At 35.8% G+C, this 27,049-nt stretch overlaps 4 protein-coding genes and 1 pseudogene across 8 annotated transcripts; 4 read left to right on the top strand and 1 right to left on the bottom strand.

Moving 5' to 3' along the window:
* Positions 1,660-5,066, top strand: LOC18608524 (traB domain-containing protein). The gene is made up of 8 exons (XM_007043271.2): positions 1,660-2,281; positions 2,461-2,508; positions 2,666-2,725; positions 3,028-3,111; positions 3,215-3,319; positions 3,654-3,767; positions 3,902-4,002; positions 4,607-5,066. Exons 1-8 carry the CDS (start codon positions 1,745-1,747, stop codon positions 4,845-4,847), a joined length of 1,290 nt encoding a protein of 429 aa, XP_007043333.2. The 5' UTR covers positions 1,660-1,744; the 3' UTR covers positions 4,848-5,066.
* LOC18608523 lies at positions 6,666-10,535 on the top strand. Of its 3 annotated transcripts, XR_001926706.1 has the most exons (5): positions 6,666-7,614; positions 8,496-9,026; positions 9,165-9,378; positions 9,727-9,928; positions 10,188-10,535. XR_001926706.1 is itself a non-coding variant. In XM_007043269.2 (3 exons), the coding sequence occupies exons 1-3, from the start codon at positions 6,802-6,804 to the stop codon at positions 9,273-9,275; spliced, it is 1,455 nt and encodes a 484-aa protein (XP_007043331.2). In that variant the 5' UTR covers positions 6,666-6,801; the 3' UTR covers positions 9,276-10,109. The 3 variants fall into 3 exon arrangements, 1 of the variants encoding a protein (XP_007043331.2); XR_001926705.1 differs by lacking the exon at positions 10,188-10,535 and having other exon boundaries at positions 9,727-10,109; XM_007043269.2 differs by lacking the exon at positions 10,188-10,535 and having other exon boundaries at positions 9,165-10,109.
* Positions 10,976-13,624, top strand: LOC18608522. 2 transcript variants are annotated; one of them, XM_018115775.1, is made up of 3 exons: positions 10,976-12,168; positions 12,326-12,856; positions 12,951-13,624. In XM_018115775.1, exons 1-3 carry the CDS (start codon positions 11,392-11,394, stop codon positions 13,056-13,058), a joined length of 1,416 nt encoding a protein of 471 aa, XP_017971264.1. In that variant the 5' UTR covers positions 10,976-11,391; the 3' UTR covers positions 13,059-13,624. The 2 variants fall into 2 exon arrangements, with proteins under 2 accessions (XP_017971264.1, XP_007043327.2); XM_007043265.2 differs by having other exon boundaries at positions 10,982-12,168; positions 12,945-13,624.
* LOC18608521 lies at positions 15,625-18,837 on the top strand (annotated as a pseudogene).
* On the bottom strand, positions 19,697-26,840 carry LOC18608520. 2 transcript variants are annotated; one of them, XM_018115741.1, is made up of 7 exons: positions 26,503-26,840; positions 25,989-26,395; positions 25,478-25,876; positions 23,651-24,998; positions 22,945-23,036; positions 21,607-21,748; positions 19,697-20,604 (listed from the first exon to the last, which is right to left on the bottom strand). In XM_018115741.1, exons 1-7 carry the CDS (start codon positions 26,672-26,674, stop codon positions 19,913-19,915), a joined length of 3,252 nt encoding a protein of 1,083 aa, XP_017971230.1. In that variant the 5' UTR covers positions 26,675-26,840; the 3' UTR covers positions 19,697-19,912. The 2 variants fall into 2 exon arrangements, with proteins under 2 accessions (XP_017971230.1, XP_017971231.1); XM_018115742.1 differs by lacking the exon at positions 26,503-26,840 and having other exon boundaries at positions 25,982-26,194.

Here is a 27,049-nt window from a genome sequence, read left to right as displayed (position 1 = left end):
GGGTGGTGGGTTGTGCGGGAACTTAGATACCTAATATAACTTGAAGAAAAGGTAGCCATGCTACACTTTTAATATTAATCAATTAACTGTTTTTAACTAATTAAATTAATTAATATTTTTATAAAATAATTTTAATTAACTAATTTAATTCTTTAAAATTTAACTAATTTATTAAAAATAAATATTTAATAATTTCCCAAATTTTTATATTTAAAAAATTAGTATTCAAATATTATGTTATTTTGTCTATTATTTATTATTTTAAGGAATCAAGTTGAAAAGGTTAAAAATTTATATTAAAAAAATATAAATTTATTCAATTTTATATTTTCAAATATAAAGATAATTTTGTAAATTTACACTATATTTTTAGTACAAACTAAACACTATAATGCGATCATATTCTCTACAATCATCACTTTCCTATGTTATACCAAATGCTACAAAGTTATCTTCCCAACCATCATTATTCCAACCATCAACCATGTTTTTCTTCTTTCTTTTTTGTTTTATGCATTCTATCTTCTACTTATTATGTTTTTCTTTTTACTGTTATGTGGATTTTATTTTTCATGATTTTAGCCTTTAAAAGTTAAATACTTATTATGTAATTCTCAAATATAAATTGTAATGTTGCACCATTAGTTGTTGCTTAAAATTTCATTAATGTACTATTTTTTATTAATATTAATTATATAAAAAAATTATCTTGAATATATATGTTTTATATACGTTACATTTTATATTTAGTTGAAAGAAAATTATCTTAAATATATAAGAGGAAATTATATTGAGTATTTAATCTTTAAACAATTTTGATTATATAAGAGAAAATTATTAATCATGTATATCGTATTTAACTATTTATATTTTTTACGTTATAGTTTTATATTTAGTATTTTACATTTAAATAGAAATAAAACAAGAATATTAGAAATTGATTGTATTAATTTTTTAAGCTTGATTAAAATATAAATAAGTTGAAAATAATTGACAAATAATTTTTAAAAAAATATGTAAATTATTTAAATAATTCTCTTGCACTTGAGCCAGTAAGTCTCAATGCTTTAACTTATGAACAAGTGCAAGAAATATTATAGATCACAACTTTTTTAAAGGATTATTATAATTTTTTTTTATTTTTTTACATGTTATATAAAATTATTGTCTATTACGAATTTTTTTATTATTAGTTAAGTTCAACATATTAGTTTTAAAAGATTTTAATCCTTATTCTTCTTCGTCTTTGGTCTCTCCAATAAAAGTTGACTAACTTCGTCTTGTTAGTCAGTATGTCTTTTGTCATTTTATCTTCCGTGGCATTAATATAGCATGTTGATGTTATAAGATAAAATAAACATATGACATTTTTTGTACTCTACGTTAACATCGTGTGAATAAAAATGAAAAGTGACATTTTGATTAATATATTAATTAGTTAATCAATATTTGATTCAAAATAAAAATATAGTAACTTGATTAAAAATAAAAAAAATAAAAATTTATTTAAATATTTTAAATAATTTAAAGATTTTTCAAACATTATATAATTTTTTTTCTCATCTAAAGAATGAGTTTTGCCTCAAATGGAAATCGAAAATTGCAAAATAGAAAAAAATAAAACTGAATAAGAACTTGAAACCGTTTCCAGTGATCGTGTCGTATCCTACCTTTCCATATATGCCCCAAATGGCCAGAGTATGCTCCCTCTCTCACACAAAATCCCATAACCGGAACTGCTTATATGAGGCGCTTGACTCGCCCACTCGCCCCAGTCTACTCGCCCCAGGTAGTCCGCTCTATCGTACTCAAAGCCACTTTCGCTCCTCCTTTTTCACAAACAATCTTGCCTCTTCACCATTTCAAACAATTCACGCTCCTCAAACCCCTAGAATTTACCACCTCTGCCACCACCGCTAACCGTCCCAATTACAAACCGAAACCGCCGGCAATGGAGCCGAAACCGACTGAATCAGATCCCACGTCCGGCGAGGACTTCGTCCACATCGAAAACCCTAACCCTAATGTCACGGACGCATTAAGCGAGAGCATCGTGAAAGTTGAAGAAGAAGAGGAAGAAGAAGAAGAGATGCAAAACGAGGATTACGATAGCACTAACAGCGACGCCGTTTCGAGGAGCAAAAGATCTGATTCTTCGGATAGAAGGAAGGTGGAGCTCCCCGAGGAGCTTTCGAGGAGCGTGATGGTTCTCACATGCGAGTCCTCCGCCGAGGGCGGCAATTGCGATGTGTACTTGGTTGGGACTGCGCATGTCTCTCAGGCACGTGCCGGTTCTGGTTTCTGTTTGGTTAACGAGAAAATGTTGGAAACTGATCGAATTTAAAATTTAGGATTTTAAAAATGAAAATCTCTAAAGGAACTGAGAATTGTTAGTAATTTCTTAGATGGGCATTTAGTCTTGAAGAGGGAGATTAATATGTAGTTATTGCGGCTTTACAGGAATCATGCAGAGAAGTTGAAGCTGTAATCAGTTTTTTGAAACCTCAGGTGCTTCTCTTCTGAAACTAACTAACATTTGTATCATGGATGGATCATTTAGCAGGTTAGCTGCCTGCTTTCATACTGTTTTAGGACCTGCATTTTCACCTCAGTAATTCACTTGAATTTTGAAGCACATACGAATTTTCCAATTGTTGTTCTACAGGTTGTTTTCTTGGAGTTATGCTCAAGTCGAGTTGCTGTGCTTACCCCCCAGAATTTAAAGGTTTGTACTCAGATGTTGTTCCTTTTTTTTTTTTAATAATTTCGTTGCGTTGAGGAAAGGATTCACATGACGCTTCAGGGTATTGAAAACTGAAGAAATAAGCTTTTCTACCTTGTTTTCCATCTTGCTGCATTTTTTTAATCTTCTTGTGTATTCTCCAATTATCTTCCCATATCACAGTTATGACAACCAGGCTTTTGTTTTGATGGCATAACTGTTTGGCTGGTGTTGCATCCTTTATAGGCTTTAATATTCAGCTGCGAAATTTTTATCTTCAAACATACTAACTTAAGATCTACCAGGTGCCAACCATGGGAGAAATGATAGATATGTGGAAGAAAAAGCATAACATGTTTGGTATCCTTTATAGTTGGTTTCTTGCCAAGGTATGTTACTTATTGAATCTTTTATCCAGAGTTCACCATGGGAATTGTTTGTTTTTGCTCATCAAGTAAGCAAATTTATGTGTCCTCAATCATTTTTCAATAGGTTGCTAGTAAGCTTGAGGTTTTCCCTGGGTCTGAATTTCGTGTGGCATTTGAAGAAGCAATGAAGTATGGTGGCAAGGTGATTCTTGGTGATCGTCCTGTACAGGTAAGATATGTGATTGGTTGCTCGGTGTTATTACTTCCTAAAAAATAAATATTATTCTCTACAGTTGTTTAAAACTCAAACTTTTGTGGTACAATTTACTTAATGTACAGGGGAAACTGTTGAGCCAGCGTTTCTCATCCTAATTATTTTTATAAAACCCTTAAATAACTACTGTCGGTTGCTTAATAATGTGTATAATCCTTGTCGTACTGCTGAAGCTATACATGGCAGTACAACTGTTCTCTCAACAGTTTGTACTATGGTGGCATTTTATGTTCATTTATCTTTAATCTTGACCTGCAAGTATTTTCAAAGATTTGATTGGATGAAACAGATTACATTGCGGAGAACTTGGGGGAAAATGCCACTTTGGCATAAGACAAAATTATTGTATTCCTTACTTTTTCAAGCAGTCTTCTTGCCAAGCCCTGAAGAACTTAATAAAATGGTGAACTTTCTTTCTTATTCTCTTATTTCATTATCAGTCAATATGCTTTATTTACATTTTCATATTTTAAAGCACTTACAGTTTTGAAGAAAAAAAATCCATTTTTGTGATGCTAAAATGTTTTGTATATTCAGCTGAAGGACATGGATGATGTTGACATGCTGACTCTTGTGATTCAAGAAATGAGCAAGGAATTCCCAACTCTAATGGAAACTCTTGTACATGAACGAGACCAGTTAGTATACTTTTGCTCCTTTAAATGCGTATCAGATTATTAGTATTAGTGTTTTGGACTTCTCTTGACTGCAAAACTAAAATGTGTGGTTTTCATTTTTCTCTTCAAATTTTATAACTATTTACTAGTTTTTGGCATACCACTATGTGGGTGGAAGAGGAAAAATAGGTGAAAAGAAGCAAAGATTATGTAGGTGGAAGAGGAAAAATAGGTGAAAAGAAACAAAAGGTAAGAAAAAATAGATGGAAGAAAAAAGAAGTTACCTAATTATAGGAATGGGCAGATATCTTAAATTGCATGGGTGAAAATTTAGAAAAATTAAATTAAAAATTACTAAATCCTCATTAATAGAAATATCAAATGACATTTATATTCTTTATTTTATGTATTTATTATGATTTAATTTGTTTTTGATAATTTGACAAACTGAGCCACTGTGCCTTGACTCGACACAACAAACTCAGTCAGGGACATTCTAAATGGTACAAGATGATTCAAGTCTGTGGATGTAGTTTTTGCTTAGCCTTGTTTGATATTTGTTGCACAAACAATAATTGTTATGCTTGTGGGATTAATATTGTCTTCAACCTGCATGCCCATTCAGGTACATGTCATCCACATTGCATAGAATTGCGAGTGAGCATAGTTCAGTTGTGGCAGTCGTTGGTAAGGGGCACTTGCAAGGAATTAGGAAGCATTGGAAGCAGCCTGTTTCGATGAATGATCTCATGGCAATTCCTTCACAGAAACCCACAGTTTCAACTGGCAAAATTCTGGCATCCCTGGGCATTGCCGCTGCTGGGGTGGCTATCATTTCGGGCATCTATTTTGCATGCAAGAAATGAATCCACTACTAGAATTTTGATTGAGCAAATTACCAAGCTTGCAATCTGTGTAAAAAAAACTCTGAGCTTCCAATTCAAAACTTATGGACTAAAATCCATATTTTTAAAATTTAAATGTCGGGCCAACTTTTAACAAAAGCAAAGCAATATACTTGTTATTTTTGCTAGAAATGATCTGCAATTCAATAAAGTTGTGTTAAAATTAATTTTATTATCTTATATTCTTGTTTATAATTATAATATTCATTTTATTACTAATACTTCTTAATTATGTAGCTTTTTATTTATTAAGTTTTTGTAGGTTTTGTATATTAAAAGTAAAGGGACTGTCGAATTAAAATATAAAATTAAAAAATATTTCGGAGCTGTTTTCACCTCCGATTTATTTATTTTTACTTTATAATAGTAATTATATGTACATTACATGCAAAGTATTCGGGGGTTTGATTTGATGAATATTCGAGTCAACATGGGTTCGATTCAATGAATTTTTTATTTTGATTTGTTCACTGTCTTAGTCAAGTTCAAATTATTTGATTAACGTACTAAGTCCAAATTTAATAATATTGGATCTAAGTGTCATAGATTTGGAACTTTAGTCAAGTTACGTGTGGCGTTATAGTCTTATGTTCATAAAATTAAGTAAGCTTAAATGAGGTTTCTTGATGATCGGTGCGAGAACGTAAAGTAAATGAATATTAAGAAAAAGATTAGAGAAAATAAATAAATATTATTACTCTAATAAGAATAAAATAAAGTATTTAAAATTTAAGCACAAAGTAAATTACTTTATTCAACAAACTTGATTTGATTGCTTTACAATAACTCTTAAGGTTGTTATTTATAATAATTTACATAACCTAAACTTGATGTGCAAGTAAAAATAAATATGAAAATATTTAATCCAAATTTTTTTGGATGCGCAAGTAAAAATAAATATGAAAGCATCTAATCCAAACTTTTTTTAACTACAAAAAAAGTAAGTCTTAAAACTATCCTCATTGATGAGCAAGTAATCAACCAGGAAGATTTTACTTTTGAAAAGTATTCTAATTGCCCAATAATACTTTACTTGGCTGCTAAGGTGACAACTGATGGACCCTTACATGTGGACTGGCTTGACAATCCATACGTATTGAACTAATCACGGATCTACGGATCGTGACACAAGTGGTTCGTGAGTAGTATCAAGTTTTTGAATTCATTATACATATTTCATAGTTTTATTTGAATTTTTAAATTTGTTAATATTTTAAAAAATTGGGTACACATATAAATAAAAATATCATATTTATTTAAATATTTTATAATTTAATTTAAATTCGAATTCAAGTTGAATTTTGAGTTTTTTTTTATAAATTAATGATAATTGAGTTTAATCAAATTAAGTTTCAAATCTCTTATATAAACTAATGATAATTTAATTTAATCCAGTCAAATTTGAGTACAAGGATTATTTTTCGAGTTGCAATCAAGCCAAAAAAGATTGACTGAGCTAGAGTCGAGCTCGAACGTTGAGTTCTTTAATCGAGCAGAGCTCGGGGGTCTTGGCACTGTATCTACTTCGACCCGACGAATTGAACTATTGAGCTGAGCTGGGCGTAGATCTCACTTGTAGCGTTAAAAGTGATCTGGGCTTGTACCAATAACAGTACTATTGGCACAACTTTTTACCAAGAAAAGCTCAAAAGCCCAAAAAATTGTAGGCTTCTAATCAACCCCTAGGCCCAAAAAAGCCCAGTATGAGTAGGCAGCCCTATTAACCGACAACAAAACTGACAAAAACCAATAGAAAAAAGAAAAAGAAAAACAGTTGGATCGTCGTGAGCTAAAAAAAGGGCAACTCAGCTTAAAGCAGATCGCCCTGTCTTTTAATGTTCTACTATAAATAAAGTGCTTCAATGCAACTCGCTCTTCCCAGTTCCATCTCTCGGTAATCAGTTTACTTACCTTTATGTACTTCAAGCGTAAAAGGAAACCCGTATTCAATTCTCCCTCTACTCCCAGTCGTTTCCTTTTTTACTTTAAGAAAATGCTCAAAATTCTCAATCTAACTCCATCACGCATCAAAGATCTTCTTTTAATATTTTCCCTTTTTATTTCCATTTTTCTCGTCTTCCGCCACCCCCAAGCCCCTCTCCCTCTCGCCACAACGGCCCCGTTCCCTTCACCCACGTGCCGCCATCACCTCTTCTTTTCCATTGCTTGCTCCTCAAACTCCTTCCCCCACCGAAGCTCCTACATTCGCCTCTGGTACACTCCACGCGCTACCCGTGCCGTCGCCTTCCTCGACCAACCTGTCTCCTCTTTGGTGGACCCCACTCTCCCTCCCGTCATGGTGTCCGGCGACACCAAATCATTCCCTTACACCTTTAAGGGTGGTCTCCGTTCGGCTATACGCGTGGCGCGTGTAGTCAAAGAGGCGGTTGAACGCAACGAAACGGGAATCAGGTGGTTCGTGTTCGGGGACGACGACACTGTTTTTATCGTGGACAATTTGGTAAAAGTGCTTTCCAAATACGATCACGAGAAGTGGTTTTACGTTGGGAGCAATTCTGAGAGTTACGAGCAAAATTTGAAATACTCTTTTGACATGGCGTTTGGCGGGGGAGGGTTCGCTATCAGTTACTCCTTGGGAAAGGTTTTGGCTAGGGTTTTGGACTCTTGCTTGATGAGGTACGCTCACTTGTACGGAAGCGATGCTAGGGTTTGGTCTTGTTTGGCTGAGCTTGGCGTAGGTTTGACTCATGAACGTGGTTTCCATCAGGTAATTATTAAAATCTTTAAACAGCTTATATTAAGATGTTGATCTTAGCATTTCTGTTATTGTTTTGGGTGATATTAATTGCAGTTTTGTAGTTAGATTGTAATATGAATTGGTGTAAAAATCGAAAGTATATTAAGTTTATGTGCTCAAGGTTAATTATTTATTTGAACAGACGCTCCCAATAGAATTGTTGGATAAGGTAGTTAACTGTTTGCTTGAAAAAGGGTGTTTTTTGTACCTTGTGAAATTTATTTAATAAAAACTTCTATCACACAACAAATATACGTTAATAATTTCTTGTTGTGCATTGCAATATTTCATATTGAAGTTTTCCAGGAAATATTCAGTATCAATTGATGGTGGTTTCTAGTGGTTTTGTTATATCCTAGAGGTGGCTTTGCTATGAACCTGGCAATAAATATTTTTAAGAGAGCAGGAAATCCTTATCCATAGTGATTGAATCATGCCTCAAACCTACAAACTCTTGGATTTTAATTCCTAAATCCCCACTAGCCAAACAGATTTGAGTCTTGCTGTTGGCGAGTTCTGCTCAGAGGCGTTTCTTATTGCTTCAGCTGCTATGGATGCCTTTTCTTTTCGAACATGATGATATGTCATTGTGGGCCTGTTGGATGATTTATTATCTTACTTGAGCATGTACAAGAGAGTGGAAAGAAAATCTGAACTAGATATTTTTCAAGAGGCTTAAATGCTGTTGTGTTGGTTTTGAGATTTGACTGGTTTGTACTTGGCTGTTTCAGTTCTGTCCATGGTTTTCTGGAAGAGGGTACTGCATGGTTGATTTTAGCTTAGATGCTTTGAAGGTTGGTGATTGAGTTTAAAAGAAAATTTTGGTGTATTTATTTATGTACTTTCTCCAGGTTGACATGCGGGGTAATCTTTTTGGAATGCTTACTGCTCATCCATTATCACCTCTGGTATCTCTTCATCACTTGGATGCTATGGAGCCAGTCTTCCCAAATATGAGCAAGGCTCAAGCTCTGGAACACTTCTTTAAAGCTGTGAATGTTGATTCTTCCAGGATTTTGCAGCAAACTGTCTGCTATGATCGTTTCAATTCATTGACTGTTTCAGTTGCATGGGGTTATGCTATTCAGCTTTATGAAGGCAATCAGCTCCTTCCGGATCTCCTTTCACTGCAGAAAACCTTTTCCCCATGGAAGAGAGGTGCGAATGTTGGGGCTCACTTTATGTTCAATACAAGAGAATTTCCTAAAGATTCATGTAAAAGACCCTTAGGATTTTTCCTAGAAAGTGTTGGGTCAGACAAAAATGTTGTCTGGAGCATTTATACCAGGTATTCTGATGGAAATTGTGTCAGAACTGATGCAATAAAGAACCTCAAGGAGGTGAAAGTGGTCTCACAGAAGCTGGAGCTTGATATGGAGCAGGTATTAATAAACTGATTGGTTGACCCTTGGAAGTTTAAACTTTTAGCCATTTTATTTCATTTTCAATGTTCCTCTGCATTTTTTGTTGTTGTCTTTGAAATTATTGCCATTTTACAAATTTATCCCCCTCTGTTCCAGATAATGGCTCCTCGTCGCCAGTGCTGTGAGATTTTGCCTTCATATAATGAATCAATGGTTATCAACATTAGAAAGTGTGGAATTGATGAACTGATATCCATGAATGCATAGCACTTCTACCAAGATGACTGCTGTTGTGTGAAAAACTGAAGCAGGCACAAAGCATGCAGAACTTCAATCAAACTTCTGCTCAATTTATATTGTAAACTGTGAGGTAATTTCTTGTCAATTTAGATGGTCTTTGTTGAAATGAATGGCTTTAATCTAACCTCCTTGATCTGCAAATTCAGTTTCATGCAATGTTTCCCACATAGCAGCTAAGGGCTTAGTTGTTGGTGTTGGTACATGTGGAAAATGCCCTTTTCCATTTTAACTATAATCATCATATGTGAGTTCCTTTTGTGTATTGACCTGAAAGCCTAATGTTTCAGCTGGTGAAATCTTGTAGATTCCAACTGACTTATAAGTCTTCTGTATGGTTGAGATCTCCAAGCCTTGTAGAACTGGTATTTTCTCACTAACTCTAATGCATTTTCTAATAATTGCTATGCCTTATCTTCAGGAGAGGAAGCTAATGACTAAAGGTGGCCATGGGTCTTTGGTTTTAGCATTCAGTGACCATCACGAGAAATAGTGAATGACCTGGATCAAAAGGAGACTGCTCCAACAATCTTACCTTCTAAGATTTGGCGAATGGTGACTTAGGAATTGGCTGCTTTTTGTTAAATTGATTGGCCTAATTAATCTACTGCTTACCTCTGGAGGTATGTGAAGAAAGATGACAACAATAATCTAAACACATCATCAAAAAAAAAAAAATCGATGCTGATTAGCATGTAGCCGAATGTTATCATCTTGTGAAGTAAATAAAATTTTGGTGAAGTGAATAATGTTGATTTTATTCTTAATGTCAAGTAAGCGATGTCTGATTGTGCGGGAAAAGTTTCTTGGGGATGTGATATATGAGTGGTTGAATTGGATATATTTTGTGATTTGCACACTGACGATAAGCCATTATTGCAGATCAGGGGCCAGCTCGTGATTTTGGTACAAGGTATTGTCTTAATGTTTGCAGTCTCTCGTTTCCTTGGAGTCTGAACTCTGCCTTCACGCCCTTTGTTCATTCTCTTTTATATTTCATTCGCGATTTTTAAACCGAAACGTTTGTGAAAATGAAATTTGCACCCTCTTTTGTTTCAGTACAACGATTTTCACACCCTTGATTTTGTCTTTGAATGCCGAGAAGCAGGCTGGTAAGGGGGATCAAAAATGGATTGCCACCTGCTTTGAGGACTTCTAAGATAGATTGCGACGCCGATTTCGTTAAGGTTCCTTGTGTAACGTACGAGAAATGAAAACTGAAAAAAAAAAGAAAGAAACCGACATGAACTTGTATTTAATCTCGAGGTGGACCACTTCAATTAATTAAGCACAGCGTGTGTACGTAATTCATTTTTTTTAACTTCTCAATGCTTTTAAAATATATCACTATTTTTTATTTGGGTTATTTTTTTAATTAGATTTATTATTACGACTAAACTAAAACAACCATGTGGACGGGGCGAGGATTTGGATCCGATCCTTCCGTTCCAGGTGGCTTGAGCCTCCCTTAGCACATGGTTAGTTTCTTCAAAGTTCAACAATCAGTGATTTTTACGAAAACAGCGTTGGACTTTCAGCTAAAGTGGTTGTCATTTTTCCTTTTTTAATTTTTCCTAGGGAAAAAATATTTGTTTTCTTAAACATGTAAAGATGGTACTGGAATTATTAGTTTAATAACAGTGCATGACTTAACCCATGGAAAGGGTCCCAAGTCCCAACCAACCTTTGGTCGTTAAGAAAAACTAGTCTCCGCCGCATTGGTCAATTTTCAACCTGATCAAGTCTTGGGGAAGGGTCTGGTCGCTGGTGAGCCCACCACCAGCTGGGCATTTCTCATTCGCAGAGAGGATCGAACGTCTTTTAATTTGGCTGCCAAACCCATGTTTTTATTGCTTCCTTCCTTCCTCGTATGCCCAAATAACTAAATTGAAGCGTCCAAATGTGTATGTTCCATGTATTCGCCGTTGATTACGTTACAAAACGACGGGTATATAAAAGATACCTATGTATGTATGTCTATGTGCCTTAAAATGCCAAGGTAACACAACTTTTTTGAAGGTCCAAAGAGCAGAATCCTTCCTGTACCTCAAGTCATCTCTTCTTCTTCTTCCATCAACATTGAAAAATGCAGCTTTTTAAGTTGCTATCCAAAACCCAATCTTCTTCTCATCTGCTAAACTTCATTTTGATCTCATCTTCTGTTTGTCTCACCTTTATTATTGCGTCAGTATTCTTAGTCCACAACGCGAAGCCGCCTCTACGTGTATATTCTTCCCCCCAAGATGTTCATGCACCGACTGCTATGGAACATATTGTTTTCGGGATTGCTTCAAACCAGAAATCATGGCCAAAGCGAAAGGAGTATGCTAAGCTATGGTGGAAGCCTCGTCAAATGCGTGGATGTGTGTTTCTTGAAAGCATGCCCCCTAATGCAACTTCAAGGGATGATAACAGTACTCTGCCTCCAATATGCATCTCCGAGGACACTTCAAGTTTTCGTTACACTTACAGAGGTGGTCTCCGATCTGCAATTCGCGTGGCACGCGTAATTTTAGAGACCGTTGCCCTTAATCATTCTAATGTACGATGGTACGTTTTTGGGGATGATGACACCGTGTTCTTTCCAGAGAATTTGGCAAAGACACTTTCCAAATATGACCATCGACTTTGGTACTACGTTGGGGCTGGCTCGGAGATTTATGAACAGAACAGGGTGTTCGGCTTTGGAATGGCATTTGGTGGAGCAGGCTTTGCTATAAGTTATCCTCTGGCTAAAGTTCTGGCCAAAGTTTTGGATTCCTGTATAGATCGATATCCTCATCTGTATGGAAGTGATTCCAGGGTCTACTCTTGCTTGACAGAGCTTGGTGTTGGATTGACACGCGAGCCTGGCTTTCATCAGGTATCAATTGGTTAAATTTTAAGTAAATAATTACTATGAGTTTTGACTGTTGATGTCTGCAAAGCTATGTTCATCTGGTAAATTTAGCACTGACAATTAGTATGAAAGTAAATTTTGTGTTTCTGAAAATTTTTTGGTTATGTTGAATTTCAACCAGTTTGATGTCCGGGGTAATGCACTTGGTTTGTTGGCTGCCCATCCATTGACACCCTTGGTATCCTTCCATCACATAGATCACATGGACCCAATCTTCCCTAATATGACTCGTATTAAGGCTATGGAACATTTACTTCAGGCTGCAAATGTTGATTCTCAGAGAATTTTGCAACGAACAGTCTGCTATGATCGTTGGTTTTCATGGACGATTTCAGTGTCATGGGGTTATGCTGTTCAAGTATATGGCAAACACATGTATTTACCAGATGTTCTCCCTGTGCAAGAAACATTCAGGCAGTGGAAGAAGGGAACTGGTTTAGCAGGAGTCTACACTTTTAACACGAGAGAAGTTCACCCAGATCCTTGCCATAGACCCACAACTTTCTTTTTGGACAGTGTATCTTCTAGTAAGGCTGGAATTAAGAGTGTTTACAGGCAATCTTATGAAAATTGCACAATTGACATGGGTTCACCAAGGAAACTTGAAGAAATCAGAGTCTCCACGAAGAAGCTAGACCTCAATTATAACCAGGTATCACTTAGTTTTAATCTTACCTGATGCCCTTTTTAATGCAGTTATAATTACAATCGAGGTTCATGCTATCTTTTCTTGTCTTAAGATGCAGGCACCGAGAAGGCATTGTTGCGACGTGTTACCTTCTACATCTGGCAAACTTTTGGACATTGCAATAAGGGAATGCAGTTATGATGAACTAATTTACATGCATCCATAGATTCTAAACTTCAAGTAATGCTTATGGTTAATACGACCAATACCATAGACATAGAGATCATCAAGGCATTACTAATTAATCTTGCATATCAAGATAGTTTTCCCAAATGTTAATACAATAACAGGATCTGCAAGTCATATGGACAGAGCCCCTTAGATCCTGAATTAGATTCAGTTTCCATCTGTAATGGCATGCTCGGAAAGTTGAAGGGATCCTTTGTGTGCGTTGGACACGATCAGCTGCTGACAGTTCAAGCATGGTCTTCACTTTTACAGATTTTGAGGGAAAGAGAGATGGGAAGTTTCCTAGGAAGAAATGTAGCTGTGGTCTAAAGAGAAGAATCAAACATACAACATCACAGAGTTGACAATACTGTAGCATGTTGAGGAACTTGTGAATTACTCAAAGGAAGTTCGTTTTTTAAATTGTTTCTTCTCATTAGTATTATACTTATTCCTTTTTGGTACGCATCTTGAAATTAACAATGCCATTTGCCCTAGTAGAAATTACAGAATAAAGCAAGAAGCAAACAAAGGGAAGATATCTGCAAAAATTTATGCCCTTTTTGAACTTTGCAGTCTGTACTTTTGGCATTATTGGTAGTTTGGGAGTGTTAGACGTAGAAATTGCAACTTCTTTTGGTACAAAAGCTAGAATTTTAGCAGTTCCTCCAGGCACCTGTTTGTAGAAACCCTACCTACAAAAGAAACCTGTTTGAGACTGGAGATAGACAAATCCCATGAGCACGAGCCTGTAATTTCTCGTGCTCGGGCACTTAAGAAGGTGGTCAGAATCTTGGATTACAGGCGTAAAATGTGAATATGTAATAGTAAACCCAAGGCAAAAGTTGAGGTCCAGAGCACAAGTTCCATTTATCTGGAACCTTGTTTTGTAGTTTTCTAAACGCGAATATTAGTTTAGTTTGGGATTTGACAAAGCATGAGTTTTCACTAGTTTTCAGGTCGCTTTTTCTAAGACCGGCCGCGCATTCTTAACCCATGAATATGTGTTATGCTTGATTATTCTATATTATCCCCCACGCATACGTGGATTCAATTCGACCAGTTGATAATCGATGGGAGCCCACGCTTATCTACTGGACTGTTCAACCCTAAAATGTAAAAAAATCATTCAACAAAGGTACGTAAATAGTCAGTTTCATATTAAAATTTCGAAAATCGAAATAATTGAACTTATTTTATCAAAAATATCAAACTCCTTTCGATTTGATGTGTTGGATTTTTTTAGTCATAATGATTTTACACATCCTTGAATTTTTCCTAAGGCGCAAAATACTTAGTAGTAGTTTCGTTGGCCCGCTGATCGTGTAGGCTAAGGCCCTCTCTGAACTTCTTAATCTGGACCTGTAGCTACTACTTAATGTTTATTCTCAGTATGAAGGTTGTGGCTTTCTGGGCTTTTGGCCCAAATTAATGTCTACAACACAAACAGCTTGGTTTTATGCTTCATTTTTTGGTAAAAAAGGCCGTGCAGATTTGGTGACAGTATGAGAACTAACGCAATGTGGTCGCAAAAGAAAATTCTTACAAGGCATGTTACAACAGAGCAACTTTTGGGAACAATTTTCTTCTCCTTGTAACGCTTGGTGTATACCTTAAAGTGAGCCTTTCAGCCCTTTTACATCATATGGCAGTAGTTGGGATCAAAGTTTGATTTTGAACTTGGATATTAAGCAAGTATCAGTCTCCTAAAAATAAGACTGAAGGAAAACTTCTTATCCTATCTCATTCATGATTTTATGCACAAAAAATAAACTTAAACTCAAATCAAGCCAAGATTAATATCGTTCATGTAAGACAGCATAATTAATGAGGAGTTGATAGATTCAAAATTCAAACTCAAATCCTGTAAAGATAGGTTCTAGAATGTTGACCATGATGATTGTTTATTTTCATTTGGAGTCTGTCAAAATTTACTCATTACAATTAAATTGGAAGCCGGCCAGTTAGTTGTTTAACCTGTTTGTAGCCCAAATGTGTTGGTTTCAGTTAGGAAATTCAGGTTGCTGATTCATAAGTCTTCTTTTGTACTTTAAAATATATACGATTGTTTCTTTTACTTGAATGGACTTAAAATATTACACTTTGCTTAGTATTTCTTGCCGGCAATATCTGATTGCACTATTCTTACTTCTTAGTGTCTTGTCAATGATAAGGAGTAAGGGTGATCTAGAGTAGTGCCTTCAGATTTGGACTAACCAACATCTCTTTGGATTTTCTTGCTGGACTTATGTGAGAGTTTCAGAGCAAGAAAAATTCATGAATTACGGTCGTAAGCTGATAAAGACAGGATGATCATATATAGTCTCTTTCCTGCACCTCCTCTTGATTAAAGTTCAACTCATTCACATTAGGCGTACCGCGTAATCAGCTTATATTCATCATCTAAAACTATTTTAACTGATGAACTAGATATAAAGCGAGTACTTAATAGCCTCTTCCTTGAAGAGATTCAAAGCAGGCAAAACTTCTCTGTGTCAAGACTATTATCACCAAATCACCGCTTGTTCTCCTTTCTCTGCTGCCTTTTAGCAGCACCAGTCCTGATGCAACCAATTGTCACAGTTACTTTGCTGTTACTCTTATTTTTTCCCCTTCTTTCTTCTATCTATGCCTCCGTAGCTGATCAAGGAAGGTTTTTCTTTTGTGATAGCGCCGGTAATTACACTACCAGGAGCATCTATGGGCAAAATGTAAACACCACTTTAAGTTCACTTGCAGCAAATGCTTCTTTAAATGGCTTCTATACTACCACAGTCGGCCAGGACTTGGATAAGGTTTATGGTCTTGTTCAGTGCAGAGGTGATGTCTCCAAAGAGGATTGCCAAACTTGTGTAGATACCGCAGCTAAAGAAATCAGCCAGTTCTGTCCCAACAAGACAGAAGCTATGATAGGCTATAACAATTGTTCATTGCGGTACTCAGACTGGCGTTTCTTTTCAACCGCCAGTAACTCTCCGATGTTCCCTATTTATAGTACAAGGAATGCAACTGACCCAGATCTTTTTGATCGTCAGCTGGCAGATTTGTTTAGAAACCTCTCATCCACTGCTGCATCCACTACTTCAAAATTTGCTGTTGGTAGCACTAGTTACTCAGATTTCAGTGATATATATGGTATGGTACAGTGTACCAGAGATTTAGCAGAAAATAGCTGCTCGAGTTGCCTCCAAGCAATCATCAGTTATATACCACAGTGCTGTAATCAAAGGCAAGGTGCTCGGATATTCACAATGAGTTGCAACCTTCGATTTGAGTTATATACCTTCTTTCTGGCACCATCACCACCAACTTCTCAAATACTGCCTCCACCACCTCCTCCGATTGAGCCCAAACCAATTCCTGGTTCAACAACAAATACAACCAATTCTCAAGGTAAGTTTTGGTGATTTTACCTCTTTATATCAGTTAGTTATATGTTGGCAAGGTTTTCTTTCTATGAACAAATTCATGGAAAGAGGGAAACTTTTTTATGACGACACCACTCCAATATGTGGTGAACAACTCAGATTCATGATTCAACAGGGACCGAACCATCCATCCGTATCCAATCACCATGCCTTGATAGAGGATTGATTAAAATGTTTGTTATTTCCAATTCCTTAATTTAATCAATTTGTCAGTTAGGATAGACTTTAATCATGTGAAATTTTAAAAAATATAATGCCTAGGATCGCAGTGCTAATGATGTTACAAATATTTCCTCTTATGCAGGGATGAAAAGCTCTTCGAAAACCATGGTTGTTGTTGCAGTTACATCTGTAGCAAGTGTTGCGTTGTTGGTGATACTTATAGTCTGCGGCTGCTTCTTTTGGAGAAAGGCCCAGAAAAGAGCAGCTGGTACGTACTGTAACTTAAAGCCAAAATCGACTCTTAGTTTGTATGATTCTAAATCTCAACCCACATATAAAGGCCAAGTATTAGGTTGTAAAATTCCATGCTTTTCTCCTCCTCATTCTGTTACCAACGAAAAGAATCTGACCTTCAAAGTATGGATGCACAATAAATTCAAACTGAGATTATGTCTTGTCCATATCCAGATGGTCATGACGATTATGAGACAAACATGGAATCTCTCTTGATTGGACTTGATACCCTTAAAGATGCAACAAGAAATTTCTCTGATGAATATAAACTTGGACAGGGTGGTTTCGGCCCAGTTTACAAGGTACTTTTTTCTTCACTCTATCTAGTCTATATGGCTTTACCCGTCATATTGTTAACCTGAATCATTGAACAAGCAAGCATTGTGTGCACCTCCAGGGAACATTGGTTGATGGAAGAGAAATCGCAGTGAAAAGGCTGTCAAGCAACTCGAGGCAAGGTCTAGAAGAGCTGAAAACGGAAGTAATGTTGGTTGCTAAACTGTTGCATCGCAACCTGGTAAAGCTGTTGGGCTTTTGTTTAGAAGAAGAAGAGAAGCTTCTTGTCTACGAATACCTGCCTAATGGAAGCTTGGACAAAACTTTATTCGGTATAAAATGTTTGATCTTCTTGTTTTAAATCATCTTTGGTGGTATATTTCTTTCCTGGTGAATTGTATCGTATGCTTCATATTGGACATTGCCATTTTCTACTAATGAGAAATTGAAACTTGGATGAGATAGATCAGAGCAAAAGGTTCAGTCTGGAATGGGAAAGACGACACAAAATTGTTGTTGGGATTGCAAGAGGGCTACTCTATCTGCACGAAGATTCTCAGCTCAGGATTATTCACCGGGATCTGAAAGCTAGTAATATTTAGTTAGATAGGCACATGAATCCCAAATATCTGATTTCGGTTTAGCAAAACTATTTGGCGAAAGCCAGACTCAAGGCAATACAAATCGGATTGCTGGAACATAGTAAGTCCACATTTTGGCCAATTATGGAACAAATTTGTACTTGAAAAGTATAAATAACAACTAGAAATGAATTGTTTGCATGTAGTGGGTACATGGCACCGGAGTATGCCAAGAATGGACACTTTTCAACCAAGTCTGACGTCTATAGCTTTGGCGTTTTGGTTCTAGAAATAGTAACAGGTCGAAAGAACTCTACTTTCCGCAGTTCAATAAATCTTCAAAGTCAGGTAAGTGCGTTGACAGGCATCGTTATTCTTCCTAAATGGTCTGTTTGTTAAACTGATCCGAACCGGGATGGTTTTGACTTCTTACAGGCTTGGTTACATTGGACCAATGGAACAGCTCTAGAGTTATTAGATCCAATCCTCAGCGATCAGTGGCCCAAGTTTGAAGTTATGAAGTGTATTCACATCGGACTGTTATGTGTTCAGGAAGCTGCAGCTGATAGACCTACAATGTCCGAGATTGTTATGATGCTTAGTAGTTACTCTATAACAGCTCCAGCGCCTTCCCGACCTGCGTTTTTTGTGTCGAAAGAAAATCTGACAACTGATTCAGCTGTACATTCTGATCCATCTCAATCCGGAGATTCTAATCCAGATTTAAGACAACGATCTGTCAATGAGGTTACGATCAGCGAATTACATCCTCGCTGATGCTTGACCTTCTAGGTAGAAGCCAATGCTTTCTTCGGTAGAAATCCATTTTTCTTTTGCTGTCAAGTACTGTTGTTGTTTATGGGATTTATTCATCAGTAGTTTAACTGAGTTCTGATCTCACCTTTTTTATCCTCATTTTTCTTTTCTTTTCTTTTTTGGGCATGGTTGGTATTGGAAGATCTTCAGATGACTAGCAGGGTATAATGCTAAAGGCAGTTTGTTCAGATCAAATTCTCTAAAACTCAATCTGGCTGAATTACAAATCCATTGATAGCATTGTTATTAATTCTTCATCTAAAGATTGCCATTTTTTTGTTCTGTTTTTGTTGCTTTGGGTAGAAAGAAAGGAAAGAGAAAAAACAGAGAGAAAGGGGTTTGATTAAAAGAACTTGCAAGTGATAATTTTTTTTGGAAATTTTAAGGTGAGTAAAAATTTATAATATTTTATCAAAATGTTGAGAGGATACTAAAATATTTTCATTTAAAGATTTTTTTTATTTGTTGTTAAATTAAAATCAAAATCTTAAATCATAATAATAATAATAATAATAATAATAAAGATATAAAAAACATTTCATGGAAATATTTAATTTATTGTACTTTTCTTATTTCTTTTGTTCTAAAAAATTTTATAAAAATTTTATAAAAAAATTTATAATTTACAATAAATTAACAAGCATACATTTAATCAAATAAATTATAATTTTAGAAATAAAAAATTATGACAGTTACAATAAAACATGAAAAATCAACAGCAGAAACATAATCACAGTATATTAAATATCACATCTAAATTTAATTTTGATATTTTTATAATAATTAATATCTATGTAAAAATTCTTTTTACTATTTTTATGTTAAAATAATAAAAAAAATTGATGAAGAACAAGTTTTGATTAGACCAGACCGTGTTACCAATAGAACTTTGATCTATGCTTAATGCTACGAACTACTTATATATTATATCTCTTGATGCCAAAAGCGATAGAATTATTTGGTTACATTTATTACTTTTCTATACCCAGTACTCTACACAACTGCACTAGGGTGTAGGGTCTTACAGTACAAAGACCTCAAAGATGGCTACTGTAAATTGTGCTAAAGGCATTTCATGATTAATAGTCACTTATGAGCGCTCTATGCATTACTATATTGCCAAAGGAATTAAAAAAAAAAAAACACAATTGCATCAAAATTTGATAAAAGAATTTCCAATGGGCATTGCAAGTTTTTGCTTGATACTCGCGTTAGTTACAAGTGAATAACAAAATCTTATATTTGCAAGTGAAAAGTTTGGCTTCCTGCTCCAAGTAAACTGACATGCAAAATGGTCAACTCAATGGCCAATCTAAACTGTTACCTTCATTGCTTACGGTCCAAGCACCTTCATTAATCTCATCAAACAGTTGGTGCCAGCCCCAACTCGTGTATCCAAAGAAAAACCAGTGGTCGTCTATAGATTGATTTCTGGCCTTTAGCTCTTCAATCTTAGCAACTGTGGCCAATTGGTCAAGAAAGTAGATGCCTGGAAGGACTTCTAGATACTGAGTTTCACTAATGCTCCTAGTTAGAGCAACAAGGGGCATTCCACGTCTTAGAACTGGGCCTCCAAAAGACAGAGGAGCCTCTTTCAGGAACTCTAAGCCTTCATCAAGTTCACTTAGAGAGTCCCATCTGATTTGCTTGTTAATTATCAAACCCTGAAATCCAGCGTCTTCATCTGCCTTCACAATGATAATACTTGACTTATGAAATGGGATGACGTTGAGAAGTTTATCGGTGGCCGAAAGGATAGAACCGACAACCACCTTATTAGATGTGGCTTTAAGTGAGCCTGTAGGTATGGGGAACCTAGACCTGCGCCCATTGTATTTAGTGACTCTTTTTGGGTTCTGGTTTTTTAGTATAACTTCGTGGTATTTGTCCTTTGCAGATGGACCTTCCTCATGAGCTGCAGCTCCAGATGAATCCTTAAATAAATCCTGATTCCTCCCTCCTCCTTCAGTGCTGGTCCACAAAATTCCTATCAAAACCAGAGAAAAAAAGTAAGATTTTTCTCTTATACAGGGAAAAGATAAACAAACACCTATTTCATACACACAAGATATTATGCTTTCCTTGGTACAGTGACTAGAATTCTCATTTAGGACATCACATGTGAGGGCTTCAACATATACAGGAAAGCTTTTCAACATAATGAACAAGTATACACGAGCACTACTAGCAAAATGAACTCAAACAATTCTGTTTATTGCACAGGAGATGAAAATGAAAAAATTATTATTGAGTAAAAAATAAAACCATGGGGCAATGGCATTTCCAAAGTTAAGAAAGTGGATATACTTATGACTGCATAAATTCTTCTAAAGTTTAAATGGACGAGCAGAACATGCTTTCAGCCAGCATCAACAAATTTAGGATTCACCACAGCAAGAGTTGGATTTGCATAGAAAGAGCATTGCAAAAGGTGCTAGAAGAATCCTTTCTTCATTTTCAATAACAAAATTGAACTTTATGCTATAAACTATTTTACAAGATATCTTACAGTGCCTTTACTGCTATTATTCCCTTTTGGAAGCATGACAGGCACCAGAAATGATGTATGCTATAACAATTGAAAAAATAACACTCATGTTGAGGTGGCAGAGACAGTCCATTAAAAACCGAGACAGAAGAAATACAACTAGAAATGAGTTAATTGTATTCAGTTACAAAACGGAAGAATAAGTCTAGAGAAAATCAAAGACTAAAGATAAAGGAAGGATAGTAGATAAATATGTAAACCAAATTACTTTAGATGCTGAACCATAGAGAGAGTTAGAATCAAGGAAAATTAACAATATATCGCAAAAAGAAGCAACCAAGTTTACCCTAACAGGAAAGATTTTTTAAAACAAAAAAAAAAAAAATGGGAAGAGAATGGAATGGTTGTGCAGGAATAACAGTTAAAAGCAAGGATGAAAACATCAAAGTTTATCAGTTTCCTTCAAAGATTTAGTAAAGAAATGTACTCACAAGATGTTACCTTTCTCACTTAACACATGACGAGAATTACTTCCATGATGAGCTATGAACTTGATTATATTAGCAACTGACATATCTCCTTCGTAAGAGACAGCTGTTTCAGTTTCAGCTGGGAATAATATCAGAGCAGGATAAACTTCCCTCTGCAAACCCCAGGTTTATCAAAAGGGGGAACAAAAGTAAGTAAAAACAACAAACTATTAATTTTCTGCTTTTTATGCAAAAGAATTGTTTTTCTTTTGCAACAATGGATGCATATAATTGTACCAGAACATATAGAGAGAGCTTTACTTTTACTCAAATATCACTATAAAAAACCGATGGCTGGTTTGCAACTCTTGGGAATGAATTCTAGCTAATTGCTAATGAGGGAAAAGGTAGATAAGGTCTGAGAATGTGGAAACACAAGGAACAAGGGAGACAGCATTGCATGTGCCAACAATGATCTAATAGAGATTAGATGAATGCATTACTAGGTCTCAAGATGTTTTTCTTCTCTTTTTGCTCTTACTTCAGCCATGGGCTGCATCATTAACTTGCAAGAATATCCAACCAATGTTACTTGAAAATAGGCCTAGGAAAGGTAACACCCTAAGCTCTAACCAGAGCTCACTTGAAAAGCACACTAGGGACACAGCTAGTTAGGAGCTCGAAGGGGACAGAGTGAAATAGGTTATGCCTTCTCTCACTCTGGTTTCCAGTGTACCAAAGGAATAGCTACAAGGGGTGATCATGCATGGGTGGAGATTTATGAGGCTCAAAATCCAATGTTTAATTCTAATGGTACTTCCCTTGACTGATTTTCAATCAATTTTAAATATTTTGATTTAGAGTTCTCTTATTCTTTGTCATCAACACCAATAAATTGTCCAAGAGGGGGTTGTTTTATCCCAGTAAACCCTCAGACAAGGGCTTCAAAAGTTGTTACTAAGAATTAAGTGGTCCAAAAATTGAGACTAGCCAGTACATGGCCATGATAGGAAGAAGCTTTGGCAGTAGCTGAGCCATAATTCATCAATGGCCCGATAAAACAAGTCCCTTTGCCAAGAAAAGGCATTCTGCTAAAATGTAAAAGAACCCCCCAAGATAAAATATAAATAGAAAAGATAACTGATATGAAGAATGCAATAGGCACTATTGGAACAAACCATGTACTAGAGACCTAATGATTTTTCCTTCAGAATCTTTTCTTTGAGGCTATAAATCTCAAAGAAATTGATCAAGGGATCATATATATTAAGTTCATTGCTAAAATAACAATTTACTGATGCAAAAGATGGATTGGAAAAAAAGGCTATGAAATTTTGCAGAGGAATCAAAAGATGGATATAAAACAAACCTTGTTTACTGATTTTAGGATTAAACTGCAGTCATTCAACGTGCAATCCATCAGGTAGATGAGTGGAAGTTTCATATTATTTATAGAATTGTCTGCCACAAAAATAAAACTTGTCAAGATACAAATATGTAACGAACATTTTCTCATTTTAACATTCTTTCTACTGTACAAACATGAAAAAGGTTGTTCAGAAATAAAAAATAGCACAAATAGGTGAATCTTATACTTCTTGTGCAAGAAGCAGCATTTCACAGCAGATAGCACATATCACTGATTTCCTTAATTTTATATATGAGTTGATAAAGCAGGGTACCTGCAGAGTAGGCAGTTTATCCCCATAACTAAAATAAAAAATGAAAAGAAGATTTGTTGGATCCAAAAAGGCCTTGAGAAGCATGTTGCACTGAACTACTAGAACCAGTTGCATAAGATTTTCTGAACAGGACCGCTGCTCAAAACATAACACAACACCAAACAAAGACAGGGATAATCAATAAATATTCTCATCCAAAGACTAAGCCAAATGTAGATCCCCATCTTACATGCTTATTTGCAAATTTACACAAAGAATACTTCTTCAAGATAACAGGTCATATGACTATTTCAATAAGGAGTACACCAACATTTACCTTAAGGTCTGAATATGAAAAGCAAAATAAAAGAATTAACAAGGACAAGTAGATATATAAATGTCAAAAGCACTTACCAGCATTAAAAACTGCTTGCTCTTTCCCAGAGCCACCCTTCAACATTTTCATGTAACCCCTTATGGCCCGATATACTTCACGAACAACCAACTCCATTCTCTGGCAAAAGGCACACCAATTACTACTAAAAAGTACTACAACATCCTCATTGCGAGCATGGGCGGCATTTTCACTGTCAGATTGGTTAAACCCAAAAACAAGCTCGGACAAAGTACGCATTGTAACTGGAGGAATGGAATCCATTTCATGAAAATCCTGATTAATAAATGGGGGAGAAGTAGCCTCCCTGGGGCTGTGAAGAATGGGTGCAGAGTGTTGATATGGAACAAGACTTCCATTAAGATATCCATGAAGGAAATTAGAAAGTGAAAGATAACTGAAAATTGCATCTCTAGGGAAAACATAATGTTGCTGGGACATAGGATCAACTAAAACCAAGGATGGAATTGTAAACCCACCAGTCAGAGATCTAAGTAGTCGATAGTTATCATCACATAAGAAAAATGAACCCTTAAACCCTTGAAACTGAAGTTCTTGTTCCCCTAACTTGTCTATCACAGAAGAAATTTTCTCTTTGGACTTCAAATCACCAGCTCTATCAAGCTCAAGACCTTCCAAAAGTAGGTCAGGTTCTATAGATATGAAATGTTTACTTGTATCAGCATAAGTTCCCTTGTCTTCATTGTAAGTAGAAAAAGGCTCAACATCAGTTGGTTTTGGGTTTTCCTCAAGCTGCATGGTGGATTTGCTTTTCGTATGTGGTACACTGTGTGGGTCAACAACACCAATAAAAGAACCTTCCTCAGATGGTGGCGGAGGTGAGGCATCATTAGATTGACCTTCTGTCTGTGATGGTGATGCCCTGGCTGTTTTGATATCAAGATCATCCGACAAAAGACGAAAGCCTAACTCTTTTGCAAGTGAGCTCAATTTTGCTTCCTTCTTTCTCTCAAGAAGATATGCTAAGATCTCCTGCAAGGATTTACCTTGCAAATCTGAAGCTATATTATCTAGAGTAACATGTTTACCCTCGTTCATAATCATAAATGACATCTTATCCTTTAACTTAATCTTTTGAGCAGTTTCAGATAGCTGTAGTCGAGGATGTCCAGATGTAACCTTCAGTGCTTGATGAGCTAAGACAGAGGATTTGCCTTGATGGTTAGTATTTTGTGAACTCATTTGATCTGACATATGATTGTGAAGTGCTACTTCTCTAAGCGCATCAAGAGCTTCTCTACTTTTTCTTCTATTTTCTGATGAGTCAGATGATCTATCCACAAAAAGGATTACTGAAGGCTTATTTGCAGGTAAAGCAAGTTGAAGATCTTGCCCATCAACCTCTAGCTACATTGTATGGGTGCATGTGAGAGACAGAAAGAGAAAGAGATACAATCAATATAGAAAAGACAAGCTATAAAAAAATTAAATATAAGAAGAAGAATCAATCAGGAACTTAAATATATATTAACAGGATATAGGCAAAGAATAGCAGTAGAAAATATGCTCCTTGTGCATGAAAATCAATTCTGCCACATGCGTACAAATTATACCACTCTTGCTAACAAAATTCATATATCCCCCCTGTAGTTTGACAAATACTTAGTTAAAAAGCATTCCATAATAATTAAAAAAAAGCCATTAAGTTACAAACTGTGCTTGCTTTGATGTATTTTACTGGCACACAATTAGAACCATTAATCAACCAAAAACTATTCTTTTCCCATCAAGCCTAAACACCATAAAAAAATCATAAAATCTGGTATTAACATTTCAAGTCTTTTTGCCACAATCTTTTGGGCACTGGGATGCAGAAAAAATCATACCTCATGAACAATTGAATCGTCTGTCAGAAAAGCACTCTTGAGTTCATCCCCATCTTTGATAACTTTTGAACAACCAGGACATCCTTTAAAGTAAATCACTGCCTTCCATGTACCAGAGTCTTCAACACCAAGAGATGACATCAGTGATCTATCAGAAACCAGCCCAAATCTATGCCCTTCAGGGGGCATTAAGTACTCTCTTGCAACAGCGAGCAACTTCGTGAAAAATGAATCAAATTGCTTAAAGTCCTTTAAGGTACAGCTCAATCCAAGACGAAGCTCTAAATTCTCACTCTCCTGGAAAGAAGCACTGTCACTTACCGAGCTAAACTCAGTAATCCAAGGAATTCCAGGAATCCCATTTTCAACACCACATTTCAGCTTCCCATTTTCCATTCCCTGTATTCCAAAAATAAATAAATAAATAAGGAACATTATGCTAACATAAAATTTCTATTCATTAATTAAAATTTAATCCGGAAACGAAATGTAATCAGAAACTACCAGCAACCTTAGGCGTCAAATCATTTCCAGTTCCATTATTCTTGATCTTAGCCAGTAACTTAGGAGCCCAACCACAAAATTCCGTTAAAATTAACGCTTTATCAGTCGACTCAAGAAACACTTTCAAGTCCTCTTCAGAATTAAGCCGCTTTAAAGGAAGTTCTTCGGGTGAAGCTGATATATAAGGATAAATAGAATTTAATATACTTTTAGCTCGACGCTTTCCTTGGTATTTATAAGATACGGAATGATCATAGTAAAAAACCGTTACTCCATCCGAAGCGCCAATCGAATCCGCCAACATTTTCTCCGTGTTTCTATAAATAAGCATCAATTTTAAAGAGTCAAACTCCTCTGACTTGTCGGTCACTAACCGGGACACTTCCCTCGTAAGGGACCGGGACTCGCCGCACCCTGTATTAATCGTGATTAAAAATTTTAAAATATATACTTATTTATATATACTCATAACCGTAAATTGAATTTAAAAAATAATGAATTTGATTTAATTTGTACTTTACATGGAACGGTGACGAGGAGGAGGGTGCGGGGGTGGAGACGGATCTGAGAAGAGAAGTTTTGTTTGGTTAGGATCTGCCATTCTCCTATTCCGTCTGATGCGCCATCAACGCCTGATAACGACGTGAGTACAATGATCGAAATCGGAAGCAACAACAACAACCGCTTCTTCATCGCCTACAGGTTTACTGTGCAACGAAGACGAAGACGCTTCTAGGCTGAGTAAGAGAAGGAGAGCGGAGACGCCGGCAGTCCAGCTGGTGATTCGGGTCAGATATGGACAATGGATTGTTTTGTGGAACCCAAAATTCCATGTCAAGGGATAATTGGATCGGACTGATCAAAGTTTAAATAAATCCCTATGTGGATTCGGTTATTGGCCCAGTTAAATTGGATCTTCTCACCACTTGCTTTTAAATGTTTTTCACCCTTATCTTTTTATCATTATCAAATATTTTTTTATTTTAAATAAAATAAATTTTTATAATAATAATTAATTAACTGTCATTTATATTTTTATATCATATGATACTGATATAATATAGAATA

This window comes from Theobroma cacao, chromosome 2 (genome assembly GCF_000208745.1).
Source record: "Theobroma cacao cultivar B97-61/B2 chromosome 2, Criollo_cocoa_genome_V2, whole genome shotgun sequence".
Classification (NCBI taxonomy): domain Eukaryota; kingdom Viridiplantae; phylum Streptophyta; class Magnoliopsida; order Malvales; family Malvaceae; genus Theobroma; species Theobroma cacao.
This window is presented reverse-complemented; position numbering and strand designations above follow the sequence as displayed.